The 22,783-nt window shown below is 36.0% G+C and overlaps 1 protein-coding gene across 1 annotated transcript in view; it reads left to right on the plus strand.

The window, feature by feature from the left end:
- The window catches only part of LOC140152148 (carbonic anhydrase 3-like), a 37,633-nt gene extending 15,647 nt beyond the window's left edge, over nt 1-21,986 (plus strand). Inside the window, exons 2-7 of the mRNA XM_072174447.1 lie at nt 10,056-10,247; nt 11,530-11,675; nt 14,830-14,925; nt 19,584-19,647; nt 20,389-20,549; nt 21,822-21,986. Of these exons, the coding sequence (XP_072030548.1) occupies nt 10,056-10,247; nt 11,530-11,675; nt 14,830-14,925; nt 19,584-19,647; nt 20,389-20,549; nt 21,822-21,986 (824 nt within the window). The remainder of the gene's footprint in view (nt 1-10,055; nt 10,248-11,529; nt 11,676-14,829; nt 14,926-19,583; nt 19,648-20,388; nt 20,550-21,821) is intronic.
- The last annotated feature ends 797 nt before the right edge of the window (nt 21,987-22,783 follow it).

Consider the following 22,783-nt stretch of genomic DNA (forward strand, 5'->3'; position numbering starts at 1 on the left):
GCGCGCACGCCCAATGTCAAAAAGAAATCTACGCCACTGGATTCTGGCAGATCGGCAGATGGGTGAGTATCTCCATCAAGAGTCATCATCCGCGTGACTAGCTGTGACTATTGCATTCTATTCCAAGTGCGTCAGCGAACGGTCAGAAGAGTAATGGCTAGACGTAATGAGTTCTCAGTGCGATACCGGGGTGCAATATCGCTATCTAATTAATTGTAATTTAATATAAGAAAAACACTTATTCAAACTGCTACATGTAAAATAATATCAAAACATGTTTTAAACATTATTTCTTGTATTAACTTGCAGAATAACCCCGCTCCATCCGGAATTCTTTCCTTTCAAAATTCAAAAAGTATATGAAAGCTGTCTCGTCTGATTATACAATTGCAAAAATTATTCAATATCGTTTGTTTCAGGAATAAAGTTAAGTTTTTTCAGTGACACCTTGTAGTTTGCAGTTTTAAAGAAAATACATTTTTCGTGGTTTTTTTGTGTGTGTAGATAATGGCGGCACAAGAATATCTAACAGGGAGAAACGCATACTACCGAGACGACGGAACTGATTATTTTTACTAATATTTTGAGTTATATTACAAAATAGACATTTACAATGAATATTTGTGACGTAGGACACATTTTTGGGCAGGATCGTAAATGGAGAAATAGCAAAAAATCTACCCGGGATGATTTTCCACAATTTGAGTTTGTTGCAAATTTGTGATGCTTAGAAAGTTGAAAATATTGTCTGATAGTTTCAGACCGGAATATAACTGGATGTACAGTGGTTGCTGTCTTCAGTAGACGAATATTCTGTCCAAATATTATTTACACCATCTCCCGACACACCCCAATTATTATTTAGCCCGTGCGGTTTATGTAGACCCCTTCCAGAACAGTCTTTGGATTTTGCATAAAATATTCATACTAAATGTCAAGTCTGTAGATAGTAGAAAACAGTTTCAGTTTGCATTCAGTCTGCCCCCGTAATTTAATGTGATTTTGAAAAGCGCCCTCTATATATACGCCGCCATTATAGTCTTTATTAAGTCATATTACCTTCTTGTACCTAAGACTAATAATAAATAGTTGAAAACAGACTCGGTTTGCATTCATTTGCAGTGTATATTTTTAAGCCTTAACACGTAATTCAATGGTTTGGCAGCCATTTTGAAAACGCCATCTAGCCGAGTTATTGCCGGGTTATAAGTTTACGACACAACTGTGAAGAATAACTTAGGGGACTTCTCACGCACACGGGATCGGCCTCAAATAATGGACTATTAGTATTTTTATTATCATTCTACAATATTCTTGATCGCTAAATACTTCGATTCTGATAAACATATCCAGAGATTATCTTAAGCAATTATAAGCAATCTCAAATTATTTATCTATCATACAAAATTTTTATTATACAGGATATAGAACCAATAATATGCATGGATCAAGCTCGACTACACACCAAATTAGTCTACTTATTACAAATACTGACATCGATTTCTTATATTATATCAAATTTAATGAAATCATATAGAACTGTCATATTGCAAGAAGTGATTTATTGCTTTCGTGAGATCGTTGTAATATCACTATCGTTTATTGGAATAAATTTGAGCTAATCATAGGCTGTATATTTGACATTGATGGAATTAAATAAACACAAATGAGTTTGCCTGTTTTTATATTGTTTTATTTTACAGATATTTACATGCGCATGCATAAGGAATACTTTCACACCCAAACCACAGATCTTTGACTCTGGTGCAACCGGTCCCCGGTTCGATCCCCGATGGATAGGATAAAGTCTGGGTGTTAGTTTACCCTACTGTTGCCCCTTGGCATCATGGGAGAACAATTTAACTCAAAACAATATAAAAACACCTGACCACCCCGTTAGATAGAAAATGAGCGTTGAACGTGCATGAACCAGAGATATAAGACATCATGGACATTATTGGAGGAGAAGTATACAAGCCGGTACAGCGATTCATATTCGCTGCTATCTCCTTTATTACCAGCTTGAAACCAAACAAGACTATGCGACCACTTTGATAGAAAAAGATTACAACTGATACTAGCACTTCAAAACACGTTTTACTGTTTGAAACGGACACACACACACCTTACACTCCACACATCTGCTCATCACTCTAAATTAGACGTAAAACGTACAACCAAGAGCTACTAATGTAGCCTTTCTTTACAACAAAACCCCTACAAAGTATCTTTAATCTATTATTTAGACCTTTTCCTCGGAGACCATTGTAATAGGAAAGGCAGGTACTAATGCAGACTTTTCTTACCACGGAAATCCCTGCATGAAAATGTCGTTTTACCCCCGGTTTTACCTTTTCTACCGGTGTGCATGATCTCTGTGGCCCCACGCTGACTATACTATGTCCAGTATAAGACGAGCGCCATCTGCTTCGCTAGATAATCATGGATATGTTTACAAACTTATGAGAGCGCTTTACTTTGAAGTCAGCTTTAGGGCAAGGTTTGATTGGAGAAAGTGCCAAAGTCTGGAAATTGCCAACAAAATACTTTTTCAACACTCTGCTTTTTTCTTGGGAAGACACTCTTGATTTTAGTAATTTTAGAATGGTTATATTGAAAACTAACTGGGTGACACAGCCTAATAGGGAGTGCTAAGAGGGGGGTACCTTTTTAGTGACAAATCGTTATAGAAAGACGTGTTTATCAAAAGACGAAAAAACGGGGTCTTTAATGACATTTGGTGTACAAATATAACGTTTTAAAATGACAGATGTAAAAAGCAACATGTTATGTAGCAGGTTATTTAAACATTTCTTGTAGAAATCATCATCACAAAGTAGATTGCAAGCGAATACCCATTACATTCCGCGGTGATTGTTTATTTCTTAATCTAAGATAAATACTAAGAAAGGTGAGAATCGTTTCTCCCGAGAGTCTTGTTGAAGTGGTAGTTCATCCAAGTCAGATTTATGTCATATTTGTCCGTAATTTTGAATATTATTTTTCTAACAAAATTAATGGAGATTTTATTAGAGCCTATTAAATTTTACAAATGCAAGTTGGTCCTGAAATTAACAGCTTCTTTACTTGTCATATATATAATATCTGAAATGTTCACATTTCTACAATTGTGATGGCAGTAACATAACTATTCAAGTCAAGTTCGCCCCTGAATCTTGCACACAACCATCATGACCATGACAATCAGTAGATTCTGACAGATCGGCAGACTGGCGAGTATCTCCATCAAGAGTTCATCCGCGTGACTAGCTGTGACTATTGCATTCTATTCTAAGTGCGTCAGCGAACGGTCAGAAGAGTAACGGCTAAACGTAATGAGTTCTCAGTGCGACATCGGGGTGCTATATCTCTACCTAATTAATTGTAATTTAATATATATAAGAAAAAAACACTTACTTATATAATATCAAAACATTCTTTTTAACATTTGTTCTTGTATAAACTTACAGAATAACCTCCCTTCCTCCGGATTTCTTTCATGTCGCCGTAAAACGCTCAAACAAAGCGCCAAACGGCTTAATGTAATTTCACGACCATTCTTTGCTCTAATTTTTGCGAAACGAATTGGACCCTACCACCTTAGCCGATTCATCCAACTTCGAGTGAGAGGCCGGGCTTGAAGCCCACGTACAAAGTTTCGTCCAATTTTGTAAGATTATTTTAACTTAACTGCTTACATGTAAAATAATATCAGAACATTACCGCGCACAGAGGAGAAATGGATTAAGGGTGTAAATATGACACATTATTAACCTTCCATCCTCCGGATTACTTATTGTAATTGTACGACCATTCTTTGCTCTCATTTTAGCGAAACGAATTGGACCCTACCACCTTAGCCGAGGGTCGTCCAACTTCGAGGGAGGGGGCCGGGCTTGAAGCCTATGTACAAAGTTTCGTCCTTTTTTGTAAGATATTTTTACTTCACTGCTTACATTTAAAATAATATCAGAATATTTCCGAGCACAGAAAAGAAATGGAGTAAGTGTGTAAATCCTGTATAAACTTGCAGAATAACCTCCCTCCCTCCGGATTACTTTCCTGTCGCCGTAAAACGCTCAAACAAAGCGCCAAATGGCTTAATGTAATTGTCCGACCATTCTTTGTTCTAATTTTTGCGAAACGAATTGGACCCTACTACCTTAGCCGAGGGTCGTCTAACTTCGCAGGAGGGGCCGGGCTTGAAGCCCATGTACAAAATGTCGTCCATTTTTGACAGATATTTTTTACTTTACTGCTTACATATAAAATAATATCAGAACATTACCGACCACAGAGGAGAAATGGAGTAAGGGTGTAAATACCAAACATTATTAGTTTTAACATTATTTCTTCTATAAACTTGCAGAATAATTTCCCTCCCTCCGGATTTCTTTCCTGTCGCCGTAAAACGCTTTAATAAACCGCCAAACGGCTTAAAAACACGTATTGAAACTGCTACATGTAAAATAATATCAAAACATTCTTTTTAACATTATTTCATGTATAAACTTGCAGAATAACCTCCCTCCCTCCAGATTTCTTTGCTCTAATTTTTGCTAAACGAATTGGACCCTACCCACCTGAGCTGAGGGTCTTCCAACTTCGAAGGAGGGGCTGGGCTTGAAGCCCACGTTTTCGTCCATTTTTGACAGATATTTTTACATATCTGCTTACATGTAAAATAATAAGGGAGTAAGGGTGTAAATACGACACATTGTTAATTTTAACATTATTTCTTGTATAAACTAGCAGAATAACCTCCCTTCCTCCGTATTTCTTTCCTGTTACCGTAAAACGCTCAAACAAACCACCAAACGCCTTAATGTAATTGTACGATCATTCTTTGCTCTAATGTTTGCGAAACGAGTTGGACCGTACCACCTTATCCGAGGTCGTCCAACATCGCGGGAGGGGTCGAGCTTGAAGTACAAATTTCCGTTTATTTATTTAAGATTATTTTAACTTAACTACTTACATGTAAAATATAATCAGAACATTACCGAGAACAGAGGAGAAATGGAGTAAGGGAGTAAATACGACACATGATTAATATTAACATTATTTTTGTATAAACTTGCGGAATAACCCCCCTTCCTCCGGATTTCTTTCCTGTCGCCGTAAAACGCTCAAACAAACCGCCAAACGGCTTTATGTAATTGTCCGACAATGTTTTGCATATCAATATTGATAAGATTTATTGAGTTTAACTGAACAATCTCATTTTATTTTTGTACACTTGTCTTTAATTTTTTTCTTTCCTTTTATGTTTTTCCAGACCAAAATTACCTGAACCAAACCTAAACTAAACTAACCTGAACTAAACTAAACCAAAATGAAACTTCGCTAGCGTCTTTCAGTCAAAATTAATCCACTTTCGTGAAGAATGGGAGATTTTACACACAGTAAAAACGTTTTTAAAATCCCTGAAAATCCTGGTCAGTGGGGCCGTTGAACAGGGTTTATCGTCACTAGAAATTTTACGTTACATGGATGGAAATTATTCCGGAAAAGCAATATTGATAGGTTGAACTAAATGACCTTGAACACAAGAAAAACTAAACACGAGCGTGCGAACTTTCAAAGTAGGTATGTTGTCTGTTGTTTTCTCTGTAACAAAATACAGTTAGCCAATCATTATTTGCTAGCATGTTGCAGTCAAAATTAATTTGTGAATCCACTTTTGCTGATTTTACATACATACAGTAAAAAATAACAAAAAAAACCCCGCAAAATCTGGATTGGTGGGACCTTGAGCATGAACAAGGTTTTTTGTCGCCATAAATCTTACGTTTCGAAATTCTTATTGAAAAGCATAATTGATAAGATTTATTGGGTTTAACTGAACAATCTCATTTCATTTTTGTACATTTGTCTTTAATTTTTTCTTTCCTTTTATCTCTTTCCAGACCAAAATTACCTGAACCAAACCTAAACTAATTTGAACTAAACTAAACCTAAACGAAACTAATGTAAACTAAACGAAACGAGAATCAATAAAACGAAACTAATCTAATCTAGGCTACACTAAAATAAAATAAACTATTCTAAACTAGGATAAAATAAAATGAAAATTTTAAACTGAAAAAATGTAATATAAACGGATAAATTTTGAATGCTTTCAAATCAATGTGCATAGTAATGATTAATTACATTTATTATAACAGTCACAGCAATAATGCTCAACAGAGAAAATGTGTGTTTTCATATCCAACCAAGTTGTATGCATTTACTTTTTATTAGAATCACATTTTGGTATATTTTCGATTACTAAGTTAATAGTTCAGTCGCTGTTTAAATGCGAGTATTTACTTGTTAAGAAAATTTCTTAGCAAGTGAATTGATTTGTACTAATCAGGGATATATATTTATTAATCACCACACAAGTCTTGACGTCAACCATGCAGTTGTGACCATTGCGTGAAATGGATGATGGGAAATATTTGTAAGTTGAACTTGAACTTGTTAGGGACTCCCAAGAATTGGTAGAATTGGAGAACTAGCACATATAGACGGAATTCTAATCTAAGGATATAATTTATTCAATATTTCGACTTACCACAAATGTACATATCAACTTTAATGATGGGAACCACTTTTATTCTTCGTATGTTTTGTGTTTTTGCCACGATTGTTAAACCGGCAATTGGTAAGTTAAAACTTCTTTTTGATTCGTGTGTTTCATTTTGGCCTACATTGGTTATGATTGGCAGACACATACATTTTTATATGAAATAAACCATTGCACTTATGTATCTAAATTCTGTTAAAACATCTTATGTTATCTTGCTTATAAAATAGTGAGGTAATTTAAAGTAGCGTTTGGATGTTTAAATATTAACGAGTTCACCATCATTACGCAGCTTTACGCCTTTGCTTAAAGCTGGCAATGTCAACGTCAATGCAATTGGTCAGTGGAATTTGTAGGAACATTTACACCAAAACTTTATAATGAAAGACGGCGTGTGTGCCTCTTATATAAAAGTTTGTCACCATGATATGACACCATGATAAGTATTGTGCAGTTTGCCTTTTATATTGAAATATGTTTATTATATCCTAGACGTACTAAGCACACTAAATAAAATTTAAATAGTACAATATCCTATTGTTTAATGCCATCGATGATATGAGATCCTACTGTATTAATTTTTATCACCATTAAAGGAACGTTTTGTGACCATATTCATGTCACCGACATGAATATGTCGGTGACCAGAGTCAATATTTATGACCCTCCCTACCTCGGGCTGAAAAATTTTATGGGCCCGAAACAAATATGTCCGAAAAGGTCAAAAAATGTGTGTTTGGAAAGTGCGCAGAATTTGATTGTAACTTAACACAATAATTTTGATAGAAAGTGTTATGAATGGGCGCGTAGCACGCCTAAAATTTTTAGTTGTCATAAATCCTTCGTAATTTTATAACCCCTCCTATTTTTGGTGTTAAAAAATTATGACCCTTCATAACCCCCTTTCCGAAGAAAATGATAGTCTCCTAAATGGCATTTGGAACTGAAAGTAAAGTAAATATTTTGGAATCGCAAATTCCACGCAGAGATTAAATAAATGTTGTTGACATTATTATTTATATGCCAATTTTTTTCTGTAACGTTTGTTTAAAGTGGTACAACAACTTTCAACCAATCGGAGCTATTCGTGACATCTACTTTATCTTATTTTTGTAGAAATAATAACATGATTTCATACATACTCACGATATAACGACGTTTCTGATTGGATTTGCGCCCTTTTTTGCTGGTCATAAATACCGTTTATGACCAGTACGCAGGGCATAAACAAGCTGCGTCACGCAGCGTTGGAACCCAATTAACACGATCCACGATTTGCTAGTGTTGCGTGCACGCGCATGTCACGGCGCCCATCTCACGCGGAGCGCAAAAGATGACGCATATCACGCGTTGACTCTCGGCCGTTATTGACCTCATGAGCCGAGCTGCTTCCTGCAAGTAGGCCTACTCATTTTCTTCCAATTTATGAAGGAAAACGGTATGGAAATGTTATTTAAACTTGTAAACCCTTTTTATTTTCATCTGTATTGAATTGCTGAGAATGTCGGGTATGTATGAACGGGGTTCATTCATAGGATTTCGGGCATGATCGCTGTTTATGCCCTCGGCTCACGCCTCGGGCATAAACAGCGATTATGCCCTCAATCCTATGAATGAACCCCTAATTATGTTTTGGTAGGAATAAGAATAAATACTGTTTTTATTTTATTATTTCGTTTAAATATTTCTTTAGTTCTCACGGGAACCCCATGGGGATATCGAGGGGATTCAGGTAAGACACATAGTCGTTTTAATTAAAAATGGAAGCAAATGAATGAGATAAGCAAATAACATTTGATTGAAGCGACATTCGTACCGGTGACCTCTGGTTTACGTGACCAGTGCTTTGAAAATTCACTGATAACACTTAGTAAACAATTCAATGCGTTTATTTCCGTACTTTACACGTAAAAGTATAGGTAGCCTATTGCTTACAATTAATTATACTACAACGCATTTACAATTTAGATATTAATCGTAATCAAGATTCCAACATGTTTATATTGTTGATATAAACAAGTTGGAGTGTTACTATTTGTTAGCAATCATACACGCATAAACGCATGAAAATAAGTACGAAAATAAACTCGTTGAAGTGTTTAAAAAGTTTTATCAGTTTAATCTTACAGTGAGCATCGATCCAAATTTGACCCCTGTAACAGTTTGACAAGAAAATACATTACGAATACCATTTTAGATAATGATGAAAGATAATGTGGCCATTTGTGATGCGATCAAGCAAAATCAGTCGGAACTCGGAAATATTAAATTTTCAGTTTCTTATGGATAGTAAAAAACATTGACAAATCTGGATTTTGCAGAAAACCCCATTCAAGTTGAATAGCCAGTTCCAAAGATATGAGCAGTTAAAGAGTTTCCAAAACAAAAGGAAACAAAAGGAAATATTTCTATTGTATGGCTATATCTCAAAATCAATATTTCCGAGTTCCGAATGATTTTGCTTGATCGCATCACATTTGTGCTAATGTATATCAGGCAATTTATTTGACTGTAACTGACAGTATAAGTCTTGCTGATAGCTCACAGCTAGCTCGAGAGACACACTGAATAAAATGTGAAGCATTCAAAGAGATATCACGAGAGATCACGAGCGAGATAGATATACGATCGGTAGGGGTGCACTAAACTAAAGACTATAATAATATATATATAATTAATACACAGCGCAAAGCATGACAATTATGTGTTATTATCAATTAGTCATTTGAACTGTTACAAAAACGGCATGTTGCAGTTACATACCGCATTTGAATACCATTTGTACACAACAATCCAAAAATGGGTGTGATTATCGCCTGTACTGGTTGAATTATGATTTGAAATTTGAATTTTGAACTAGTAAGCAAATAAACAATTTTCAAATAAAGAGGACGTAATGTTTGTGAGGTGTTAGATGCGAAGGTCTGAATATAAATGACCATCGATCACACAAAATGAGGAACGAGAATTTTACGAACTGATTTACCATTCAATTCCGTATGGAATTCCTTTATTGCTTTAAGTACGTATGTTTGAGTCATAACTTCGTTTTCTTATCCACATTTGATGGCGATTATATCAAATTTAAAGCAGGTAATAAAAGTTACTAAAATCTGAAAATGTACTTTTCTGGACATTGTCCTCATGTTGATTGATCGGGATGCAAATTAAAAGAAAATATTTTCACGGGATCTCCGTTGTATGGAAAGTCTACATCAGTGGCTACTTTTCCTGATGGTGAGTTGGGGGAGTCTGGGTGGGGGTAGGAGGGGTATATAGGGGTGTGTGGGGTGCGCGGGTGTTTATAGGGTAGAACCTATGGGTGTGAGATGAAAATGTTAAATAAATGTACTATCAGAATTAAATTGTTCAATATAGAATCTCCGTATAAGGAAAGTTTACCACTTTTACTATGTGTATGATATATATCGTATATATATATATATATATATGCACAAAATGTATTTTGTTTATTTCTCCATAGGTCCTAAATATTGGTCTCAATTGGATGGCGGTGAGAACTGCAATGGAAAGTCCCAATCACCAATTGATATTGTACCTCTTGAAACAAAGCAAAAGTCCTTCGACAAATGGAAATTTGTTGGATACGACAACGAAATAGCTGGTGACCAGACAGGTGCACAGGTGAAATCTATTGTTAACAATGGACGAACAGGTAACGTGTCACACCATTGTGTATTTGTTCACATTATTATTTTAGGAGAAAGAGCAGGGGCGTAGCCAGCTGTCTTGGTCAGGGGGAAAAAATAAAAAAATTTGGGCACAGACGTAAAAAAAATTGCAGTTGCGTCATACATAAATTTATATTATATCGGTTTTGTTTTTTAGAGACACTGTACATGCCCGGTGTACATGTCTTCGAGCTTCAACAAAAGGCTTTACTGGAACGATGTATAGCGCGCAAAAATGTTGGATTTTATACTATTTTGGCCAATGATTTGGATTAAAAGGGCTTTATTGTCATATTGTGACAATGTACGCGCGTAGCGCACAAAAATGTTGTATTTTATACTATTTTGGCCAATGATTTGGATTAAAAGGGCTTTATTGTCATATTGTGACAATGTACGCGCGTAGCGCACAAAAATGTTGTATGTTAAAATATTTTGGACCATGATCGTGGTGACTTTTGGTGGATTTCTTATCCTTTGCCCTCTAGATTTTCTCTTTCATTTTTTTTGTCAGAGGGCACTTTTTCTTTCATTTTTTTGTCAGGGGGCACTCTGCCCCTGCTCCCCGCTGGCTACGCTACTGAGAAAGAGAGCTAATTAGAACCATATGAAACATATCAGGCACTTTTACTATTTTTGTTCAAAACCTTAATCCTCAGTATTCTAATCCTGTGGATTGTTTTTTCTGTCGGTGTAAAACTTTTTTCAAGAGATTCAAGACGCTCGAAAAAACCGCCGAACGGCTCAATCTAAGTATCTGACCATTCCATTACAGTCCTGAGAGGTTTAGTCAATTATGGTGTCATTGTCTGTGGGGATGTCTGTGCATGTTTTGATATCAATGGAAAGAGTGGCGTAGCGCGGGTCATCATATTGGGGGGGAGGCACCGACCATGATTGGAGGGCACGGGGTCTGATGGGGGGGGAGGGGCACAAGCCGCTTTCGGCAATTTTCTTATGGGATTTTCTCAATATTGTAATCGATTGGGGGACCCATACCTCTCCACTATCAACTAATCGTCAACTAAAAAGAAAGGAAACGTTATGTGTCACTTATGGTGATTTCTGAATATCGCAAAAGTTTAAAACTTTGACAACTTAATTGTGAGGTATGAGGAGATACTGATATTAGCGATATAAACACCATTTGGATTGACCAATGCCGTGATTTATAATACTGTATTATTCAACTCTACCATCTCCAAAATACCAAGTGATATGCACCTTGCTTACCATTTAAATAACCATTCTTTTTTCTTTTTCCAGTTCAAGTGGACTTAGAAGGTGACTATTTCATTAGTGGCGGTGGATTACCAAACACTTTCAAAGCTGTGCAATTTCACTTTCATTGGGGTAAGGACAACACAGCAGGAGGAGAACATACTAGGAATGGCAAAACATACGCAGCAGAGGTATAAATCTATGTTATTATCTAAAACATTGTAGTCACAAAACACTCTAATTATGTGGAAGTGGTCATCGCCCCCCTTCCCGTGAACAACCACGATAGCAATTCGGCATTTGGCACGATCATTTACACATTATCATTACATTAGTAATATCAGCTAATCAATTTCACGTAGTGATGAACTTTTTGCTTACAGACAACCTTCCTCGGTGCATCTGCTCAACGCATCTCAATGTATACCAAGTTTCTCTTGCAGTTCTCAAAATAAGTTTATTTTGTCCTCGTTTTCAATTAAGTTTTACATGTTTTAGAGCATATCAATTATTAGCCTAATATATCATATTAAAAATTATAATGTCTGTTAAACTGCTTTCTTCATTTCAAAATTATTGCTCTTTTGAGAGTGCGATTTTCCATATATAGCAAGTAAGCTTAATATACATGTTTGTAAGTTGAACGGTTTTAAAGCCATATTATAACATTTGCTGATGAGGACGCCCGCAATATTTGTCAAAATTCTGTTTTTTTACACGATTGTTATGTACTTCATGTAAACTAACATACCCTGCAAAAATTAAGACTTTAGATACTGTAGTTTTGTCGAAATTCGAGATTTTGAAAAAACCACAGCAACCGTCGTTTTGTTATTACGATAGAAATATTAGTCGAACGCGTATACGATGTGCATAACACAGTACGTACATGTCGTGCGGCAGTCGTGAAATATCAAAAGAGTCGACAAGACTCACGTTCGAATGAGTGGCTCGCATTGGTGACATATGCGCTGCATTGTATTAAATAGCGAATTTCTTTGTATTGCCTTGTCTGTTTGGGCCCAAATTAAAAGAGGGCACCAAATATACAATTATATTTCTTTTGGAAATGTTATAACATGGCTTTAATTCTCAGAGTGTTGTGTATCGATCACTCCACGAGGCGTTTTATTTTTAGAGAGTGCTTTGCTATTTCTGGCTATTTCATGTTTTCTTATAATGATCAGGATGACAGCTGCTTGCTTCCAATTCGCCGTTGAAGTGACGCAATAAATCGGATTAACTACCGTAGCAATAGATGATTTTTTTTTACTATATCGCCCTGCACTACAAGCAGGTCGCACTCATCACCTGTGTATGTCTGCAATCACAGATACAATACCGGTCTTTTCAAAGATACAAATACTATTACAGGTGCGAGTGATCAGCATGATATGGTTCAACGTTGTAATGCAGGGTGATATAGAAAAATTGTATTCCTCTACATAATTGCTATGGTAGTTAATCCGATTATTACGTCACTTCTACAGCGAAAAGGTAGTCCAATTGTATATAATTGTAATAAACCACAGCTCCATGAACGTTCTTGCCTCATGATATGTACACTCTAAATTAGAAAGACTTAAAATTTAAATCTTAGTTGAGACTTAAAATTTTTTAAGTCTTTAAGATTTATTTTACGCGGGGTTAGATTTAAATTTTCTTTGGGATCGGGAAAAAGAAAATCTATTTTTAAATCTTTCGAAAGACTTAAAAATTAAACCAATCGCAACGCGATGGTGCCTGCACGTGATCAAATCGAAACGTTTTCCTGGACTGCTCAGCCGCCATCTTTCTTTTGCGATTTTGTGTGGTGGCGAGCGAACGAATGAAGTGATATGGACGAATGGCATCCCAGATGCTGTAATTGCCAATGTCAGTGACTATAACTTCCATGAAAAAGCTTGCATTGTTGTGCACGAAGGGCCAATGTGAGCATTATCTTCAATCGCCGAGGTAGTAGTCTGTGCGTCTGCTGTATAAGCTTACCTATACACATAATATAATTTATAAATTTGTAAGCTTATTTCCATGAAGGATCACACTCGGACACAGTGACACTGGAATATCACTGGCACTGCAGACTATTGCTTGAACTTTATGAAAGAAGTAGTCCTGACTTGGTATTACTCCCGTGAATAGACGTATTGCTTGATAAGAAGTCACACGGACTTGTATTTAATATCGATATTTAAATCCCTATAAAGATTTATATTATTTTGAAATAAATCCCAAAGGACTTGAATATTAAATCCAATGGACTTGCATTTTTAAATCCCTGTGGGACTGAAATAACTTTGTAAAGACTTATTTTAATCCTATATTGATTGGTCCCTAACTACGGTCTCTGAAAGTTTTAAAAGTAAGTCTTTTGGATTTGAATTTAAATCCCTGTAATTTAGAGTGTAATTTTGTAATCTGATTATGAAAATGAAGTATATTGTTTCATTAATTTTGATTTATTTTGATTTGTTTGACAAGGCCCTTCACAATTGATTTCCCTACCGCATCCAAAATTGAGAATGGCAAAATATATAAGTATTGATTTTTATTTGATATTTTCTCTGTTAAAAGACATTTTAATTACATTCATTTGCTACTCTCTTACTTTGACCAGCGTAAGTATGATGCCCTTCTGACAATTGATTTCCCTACGGCATCCAAAATTGAGAATGGCAAAATATCTAATTTTTATTTCACATTTTCTCTTTTAAAAGACATTTTAATTCAATTAATTTGCTACTCTCTTACTTTGACCATCTTAAGTATGATGCTGAACAAACAAAGAGCACCTCTGCATTATTATCAATGTATAAAATCAACCATATTTGCAATATAGCAATGCCAAAATGTACTCTTGATGTTGGGTAGTGGCCACTCGTTTCAAATTAAAGAAAATGATAAGTATAAATAGAGAGGGCTGTGTCCTAGCAGGACATCAGTCAATATGAGACATTAAATATTAAATGCGAGGTTCCAGAGGATACATGCCTGAGAAAATGTATAATAAATAAAGAAATGTAGCTCAGACAAACTGGCATTATAATAAAGGAGAGAAAAAATCAGAACCGTTTGGATTCGAACCAGCGCGCACTGACGATTACATGTCGTTCAGCTCACCATCACACGCCACAATAGCTCATGGCGGATCTACCGATCTTCTGATTTTTTCTCTCCTTTATTATATTGCCTGTTTGTCTGAGCTCCATTTCTTTATTTAAAATAATAAGTATTAAAGGTTACCTCGTACCTTTAAAAAAAATCTTAAACAGTAAACCAAGGGCCTAATTACTACCTCATACATGATTAACTATAAAGTGCCTCTGATCTGTGGTTTATCAACAGTTGCATATCGTTCACTATGACTACGATACTTTTGATGCTATAAATCACGCTATAAGGAGACCTAAAGGACTTGCCGTCCTGGGAGTCTGGATTGAGGTACGTTTACATGAGAAGATGGCTTCTGAATAATGAAAGTGTTTAAATTAAACACACTAGGCGACCACCGGTCTTTCGCGATTCGTAAATTCATAGTGTTTGGATTTGATTGTTGGCAAGTATTACATGAAATGTAATGACCATTGGATGATTAAGTTTCTGGAGGAGTCAGGGGAGTTCCGCCCTGTAAACATGGCAAAGAATGAAATTCCCTTGTACAACTACACAGTCACTAAAAATACGACTACTGTTAAATCTTCTCCTCCATAGGACTACACATTAAAAGAATTACACTGTAGGAATACACTAGTCCGACGAGTAGGACCTTTTATTTCTAAGTTACCAGAGTGTACCAGACTATACACATTTCACACTATGATCACTATCTCATATGGCGCAAGAAAGACGAATCGCGAAAGTCCAGTGACCGCGCCCCCCAAAATAAATTTTTTTTCGGGAGGAGCAATTAGTGGACTTATGTGGTTAATCTTTCTTGAGCGATCAGAGTTAGAGTATAGTTGGTAAACTAAGAAAAAAACAGGTCCTACTCGTCGGACTAGAATACACTGACAGTAAAAAATAAAATAAAAAAGACAAAAACAACCCTCTCCCCTACCGTAGTCTACACAGTAAACCAAACTTGCCCTGCTTTCAAATTTAGATAGACCTGATCGACTTGCTCTGCTCGTGAATATTTCACTGTAAAATTTAAAAACTTTGTATACAAACTGAAATGAAAACCGAAACGGTTTTAAGTTTGTAACAAATGGAACATACAAAGGTATTGGTAATGACGTCAGTCAAGAGCTTAGGCAGAATAATAGGAAACCACGTGATCAAAAGCAAACTCAGTACCAAATTTGAACCGACCGACTGTCACCATTATATGTAAACAAGATAATGACCACTATAATGCTCAAGAGGGTGGCCAATTAGGTGTTCATACACAGCCCCTGGTATTATATAATACTATGTGATTGCTTAAGGTGTAATAGTTAATTCAGTGACCGTATCCAGGCTACAGGCATATGATCTTCAGACTGATGACAGGACATAAGTCTTATGTCAACATTAGTGTATTGTCTTGGTGTTGGAAAATATTTAGCTCGCAAGGAGCTTTCAGTGCTTTTTAAACTAATTAACATAATTTGACAACCATAACGTAAACAAAAAAACAAAATTTGATGTTTTATTGGGGTGCGGACAACCTTGTTCTATGCATCGTTTTACAAATAGTATAAACTGTAAAAGTTTTTAGCATTACCAATTCGTCAAACTCAGTTTATAGGTTGTTGTAATTTACGTGTGCTCACGAATACCAAATTACTTACTATAAACCTGTATTAAGGGCTGGGGGTAAGGGCAAACTTAAAGTACAGGTAACTGGAGAAGGTAAGCGACGAGGAATCCCAAATCACAGCGCCAAGTACAATGTAATGACCGGCCCACCGAGTGCGAATGTGCATTGATTTTGGAAGGTACATGTTTGGGGCGTTTTTCCCAAATTTGATATTTTGGTGATAAAAAAATTAAGTATTTGGGCACATATTTTGTTATTTTAAATACAACTATTTTCGTTAAAATTCGTTTTGGTGATTTAGTGATATTATAAATATTGTGACTGAATTTTGGCGTTTTCAATGCGTTTTAAGCTTACCGTGGAATTAATGCTGATACTGGTCATGCTCCTTTTCTGTCTGATCGTCGGCTTTTGCAAATAACAGAATGTAGATTGGCTCTGAATAAGTATCGTATTCCTCTCGGTGGGTCTTTTCATGATAATTACTTTGAATTGTGAGGTACCGGGTTCCATTCCTAGCTATGCCTAATTTTTTTTAAAAGACTAGGAAAATTACTGCAATAAGTTTATTTGGCGCGCGATCTCAGTTAGTCCTGATAGCTGTGCCTCTTACAAACACTCTCCCTCGAACCACCACAGGCGATTGTCGCGCAAAATGTATTTTTATTTAAGAAATAAAGGGTGCAGCATTATCCTTTACACGCAAATAATGTGTCCGAGGCAGTAAAAACGTAAATAATGGGTGAGGCGCAGCCGAACCCATTATTTAAACGATTTTACCGCCGAGGACACATTATTTGCGTGTAAAGGATAATGACGCACTCTTTATTTCTATTCTATTACCACAACAAAGTGCGATTTAAAGAGAAAATATCACATTTTTTACCCAAATATTTCAAGTTGTTTACCTCAAAGTGGAGCGCCTACGCGTAGCCAAAGCGTAAGCGTATGGCAAGCCAATGGGTCCTAAAGCGTGGAACTGCTACGCGTAGCTTCTTTCTCGTTACGTGCAGCTTATTAACCAATCAGATTCGCGGTTTTAAACACGTGGAGCTGATGTAAACATCCTCTCTCACAAATATTACGTTGTTAATTTTGTAAATGAAAATATCTGTAGTATATCAGCAAAAAATGGTATAGGTGCTATTAAAGTAATATCTGAACAGAATGATGATTGTTCTATATTTAGGGGCTATCATTTTCTTCGGAAGGGATCCCAAATATAGGGGCCATACTTTTTGGAAAAGAAAAATAAGGGGAGGGGTCATAAATTGATAATGACAAAATGTAAGGAGTCACAAGATGACTACAGATAGTGTGTTTATTGTATTCAAAAGACTGATTTCAATACAATTTTAGCCTGTCTAGGGGTAAGGTGTATCGGTGGTGGGAGTCGGGGGTCATAACATTTTGATGCCGAAATAGTGAGGGCCGCAATTTTATTGACGCCGACTTTTTGTAAATTTAGGACCCCCCCCTCCGTTCCGAAAAAAAATGATGACCGATTTTACTCGCTCCATATTTACACAGTGGCATGTGATATCGCTTTCCCTGCAATATCTTTACACAGCGCTCTACATCAGTAGTAGTTGTTGTTTGACCTTCATATCCCCTGCACCGCCAATACAGCCCGAGTATAAAGTTACTTGCTATTAAACACGGTGTAAACTTGGAAACACTAAATAAATATGCTTTGTGTCATTTTAGCCAGGCATTAGCAACATGTTCTCTTGACACGTGCTGTGATTTGGCCTCCTTTACCCGTTCGTTATCTATGCTAATTCCGTAAATTAATTACAAGATAATAATTGTGAAAGAGGATACCTATAACTATACTACGCGCAGCTAACGACCCAACCACGTGATTAAATTTGACTATTTTGATTGGTCAAACAGCTGCTCGTAACGAGAAAGAAGCTACGCGTAGCTGTTCCACGCTTTTGGACCCCTTGGCTTGCCATATAAGCGTAATGCTTTGCGTAGAATACGTAACGACGCTAATATACTGCATCGCGCTTTGCTGTGCACTGTGATGCAAGAAGAACATAAAGTTCGTTGCCCTGGCCACTTTATTGCTAATTAATGGTCTTTCACGTGACGCCTTTCAACAAATCACAGTGCGCGATTTTGAATAATGGGTCGTGGGGGTAATAGAATGTAAAATATTATCCGATAACGTCCGCTGCTGAAATGAAAAGCCGACCATGAATTGAAAATTTTGACCTTTCAAATTGAAGATATGTGAACCAAAATGACCTCAATTCCTTTGGTGTTTTTGGAAAAAAGGCTATATCTTCAATACGAAAGGTCAAAATTTTCATATGACATAGACGGCTTTTCATATGTTTACGTTTATATACTTTGGATCATCAATTTAGCAGTTATGAGGCCAAAAAACTTCCATAATTCTGGGGATAAGACCAACCTTCAGCTGTCAATCACCTTTCCACAAAGGTAAAGGTTGGTGAATGAGTACTTTGCTCCAAGTATAAAGGAACAACTCAATATCTGTTTTATGTTTAACCTTTTAAAAGCTCAACAAATCATACAATGACAAAATATGTTGCAAATAAAATATCTAAAACTTGACTATATTTTACTGTTTTGATCAAACAATTAACAATCTCACATTTACTCGCGTCATTGGCCATGTCTTTAGTCAAGTGACATTTAAATGATATTGAATAATAATTATTACATGTCATATTGCAAATAGTTAAAATGTTTTCCCCACCAGGGTGGATTTCACAGTTGATCTCATCCTCCAGCGTCCGGTAAATTAAATTAATTTACTCATATAGTTAAGCACCTGTCCAACAACCTCTTTGGCTTCTGTGATGTACATATATTACATATGTATATTTTCATAAGCATGTGTTATTTTAATGACATTATCATCGATTAAAATTGCTGCTGGACACCGCAGATTATTCAATTACCTCAATTTACCCACATTCCAGCTGACATTCCAACAAGTAATCTAATAAATTATCATCCCACAAAACAATTCTATATTGAAATGCAGATGCTCTGTGAGATATTTTGCTTTAGCTACTTGACCTATATACTTTTAACATTTTATTTGTGAGTTTTCCTTCTTTATAATACAATGGGTAGGGGTGGGTTTGTTCTTGCTTATTTTTGTCGTTTGATTTATTGATTTACTATATTTTCATCACAATGTTCATTTTTTTGAGTATCTTCTGAAACATTGTATTTACGACTTGTTTAAACGGTGTCAGTTGGAGCACATTATCAAGGAGAACCACAACTTGTTGCACTTTTGTGAGATTCAAAATATTACATGTAAAATAAATTGTAAATATGATAAGATATCATTTTATTTTGCCTTGAATAGGTCGGGAAACATAATACAGCATTTGATCCCATTATAGACGCACTACAACGAATTCAATATAAAGGTAAGAGTATAAGACAAAACCCATTTCACTGCCTATTTGGTACGCCAAATCGATGAATGCGCACGTTCGACTGGGAGTGCGCAGTTTTGCTATCAATGGTAGAGACAAGAATAAGATAGTTACAGTTCCGTACAAGAAATACACTGTAAAATTTACAGCGATATAAAGTGATCTCAAAGTAGAGCAATTGGCACCTAAGATTTGAGTTAATGAAAGTACTATATTTCAGTCACTGAGCGGAAGAAGGTAGTGATTACGCCAAAAGTGCGCAGATTCTCCCAAAAAAGGATTGATGTTGGATCTCCTTCTGGTTAAACCGGAAAAGTGGATCAGATCGGAAACTTCCTGCAGAAAAGAATGATTGGTGAAATAAACACCGTTTTGGAAGTTGTCATCTGTGCAAGGATTTTGTTTGCAAAGGATATCAGCTATGGCAGTTATCTCCGAGTATATAGATATATGAAGTTGCGTGTACATGGAAGAGGTGAATCCGCCCTCTATATCGAAACACATAGCGTTTAAATGAAATTTAGGCAACGAGTGCCAACCTGGTAATTACAAAGTGCGAATTTGAAAATATAAAATCCATAAAACTCAATATTCAAACAATTCAGCTCTCTAATATGTCTATCTCTTAATAATATAGCCGGAATAAGTACCGTGCAAATCCCCATGAATATTTCTAACCAATTTCTTTTTAATTGTTTATTTAATCGCTTTTGTCAAATATTATGTCTTCAGGACAGGAATGGCTGTTTGAGACTGCGTTTCCTTTGCAAGACTTACTTCCATCTGATGTGAACCAGTTCTACCGATACGATGGTTCACTTACTACACCAGGGTGTTTTGAATCGGTAATATGGACCATGTTTGATCAACCTGTGCAGTTATCAAAGCGACAGGTAGGGTGTCAAATCTTAATTCTTATGGATAAATTGGGGGGAGAGGATGATGCCGTTTCAGCCCTAGATCGATTGGTGTATGTGACAATGTGACAATACTTAAAATCCTTTAGAAGAATACGATTCCAATGAGGGTTTGCTTATCTATACCCATCGCAAGTAAAAGAGCTATAGGCCTAGGCATAAGTGTAACAGTAAAAGAATAGGGGATTATAATCTGTTGAGAGGGCTTTAAGGGGGTACTACACCGCTCGATAAATTTGTGTATATTTTTACATTTTTCTCAAAAACTAATCACACACTGGTAACAAAAGTTATATATATTATTGGGGCAAGGAATCCAATTACTACACTGGAATTTCAGTGACCCAAGGCAAGCGATTCATTATTTATGATACGAAATAAGGTACCGCTAGGATGTACCTCATTTCCTATCTTATATACGGAACCGTACCAAAAAGGTAAATTAGCATCGCCAAATCTTACAATATGTGCGCTCTATTGCAAAGCGAACCCTTTCTATCGACAGCCTTTTGAATCGAAAAAAAACCCTAACATTTTCTCAGCTCTTTCCGCTAACTTGGAATAATAATGTATAGTCCTGAGCAATATTGGCTATAACTTGTGATAGCAAAAACGTTGCCATAAAAAGCCATTACTTGATTAGATTTTACTTGACTGAATCGCTGTAGACCAGATTCTTTTTAAAGATATGAGAAAGAATGACTTTCAAAGACTTATCTAAGTCAACAACATCCTTTTTTACATGAAACATTTTTCTTTTAGTTAAAAAACTGACCGTATAAATTCATTAAAATGTAATCTCATGAGAAATCTTATGTAATACACCAGCATTATCTCCTGCTTGAATCTCAGTAAGTCTAGAGATTTAAATCAACCTCAAGCATCCTCAATGCAAATTGAGTTGGTGTATTTTGTCCTTGGATATGATACTTGATATGTTTTATGGATAGAAAGTATCTTTGTACTTGTAACAGAATCCATTATTTTCAAACTAAACCATAATTGGGTAACATTAATTATCTAAATAGATGGAACATAGTATCCTGGGCATTTTGAGACTTCTTTTGATCTACTGTGACCTCTACAGGCAACAAACTGGTCTATTCAAGACTAGACTTCTAGTTCTCGTATTTGTGAGTAATATTTAATCTTTTTCCCTAGAAAATCATCGCATCTAAAGATGCGATAGCTTGCAATAGTTGTCATCATTCAGATAATATAATTAAGTTCTTTGTCCTTTTTACGCAGCTCGCTGAATTGCGTAAGTTACGGGAGTCTTCATACACGGCATGTCAAAAGCTCGGAAAAGATTCATGTCCAGATGATGTTTTTATTGAGAAGAACTACCGCCCTGTGCAACCTTTGAATAACAGACTTGTCTACAGAAATATAGTCAAGAACCTGGAACTATGACACTACTCATTACTGAGGATATAACACAAAGGGCCCTAAGAATCACGGGCCAATAGTGCTTAGTAACGTTTTAGTAGAAAAACTGGATTGTTAGAACACAAACATTCTGTGAAATTATACTGTTAATTAAAAAAAAAAGAAACAATCGATTTTAACTTATGACCTTTTGGCTAAATAACAGTACAAACCAGAAGTTCGATGATGTCCGAAAAACAAAAAAGCCTTTCTTATGAGGCTGAAACCTTCACCATGCCTTCCCACCCTCCTGAAACGCAAGTGTACAATTCCAACACCAAAAATCAATTCTAATATCTTAGAAAAAAAATCAGAATCGGTGAGAAAGAGACATTAACAAAACATGATGTGTAGAAACAGCTGACGACAAAATGTCAGCTGGAGCAAGAAGCAATTGTGCTTGCGCATTTGTTGCCCACGTGACTATTATGATATCATTTGGTCACTCCGTGCCTCAATTTTAGGCCATTAACCTGTAGTTCTGTCATAGCCCTCATATAACTGATAAGCCAATCACCTCTCATGTGTCATTTCTAAATGATACTAATGGATGGCGACCTATAACTAAAATGACAGCAATATTACTGACCATGTTGTTTCGTTAGAGAACTGTCAATGTTAATAGTGATGAGTTGACTTGTGTCTATCCAAAGGGATCTATTTCGCCTCAAACCTGACTTACTATAAGCTACTATACAACTACAGTACGACTATAATAATATACAAATATATACTGCCATGAGAAGTTCTGGTTAAAACTATGGGCCCGAGGTGAGATCAAT

The sequence above is a fragment of the Amphiura filiformis genome, chromosome 5 (genome assembly GCF_039555335.1).
Source record: "Amphiura filiformis chromosome 5, Afil_fr2py, whole genome shotgun sequence".
NCBI lineage: Eukaryota > Metazoa > Echinodermata > Ophiuroidea > Amphilepidida > Amphiuridae > Amphiura > Amphiura filiformis.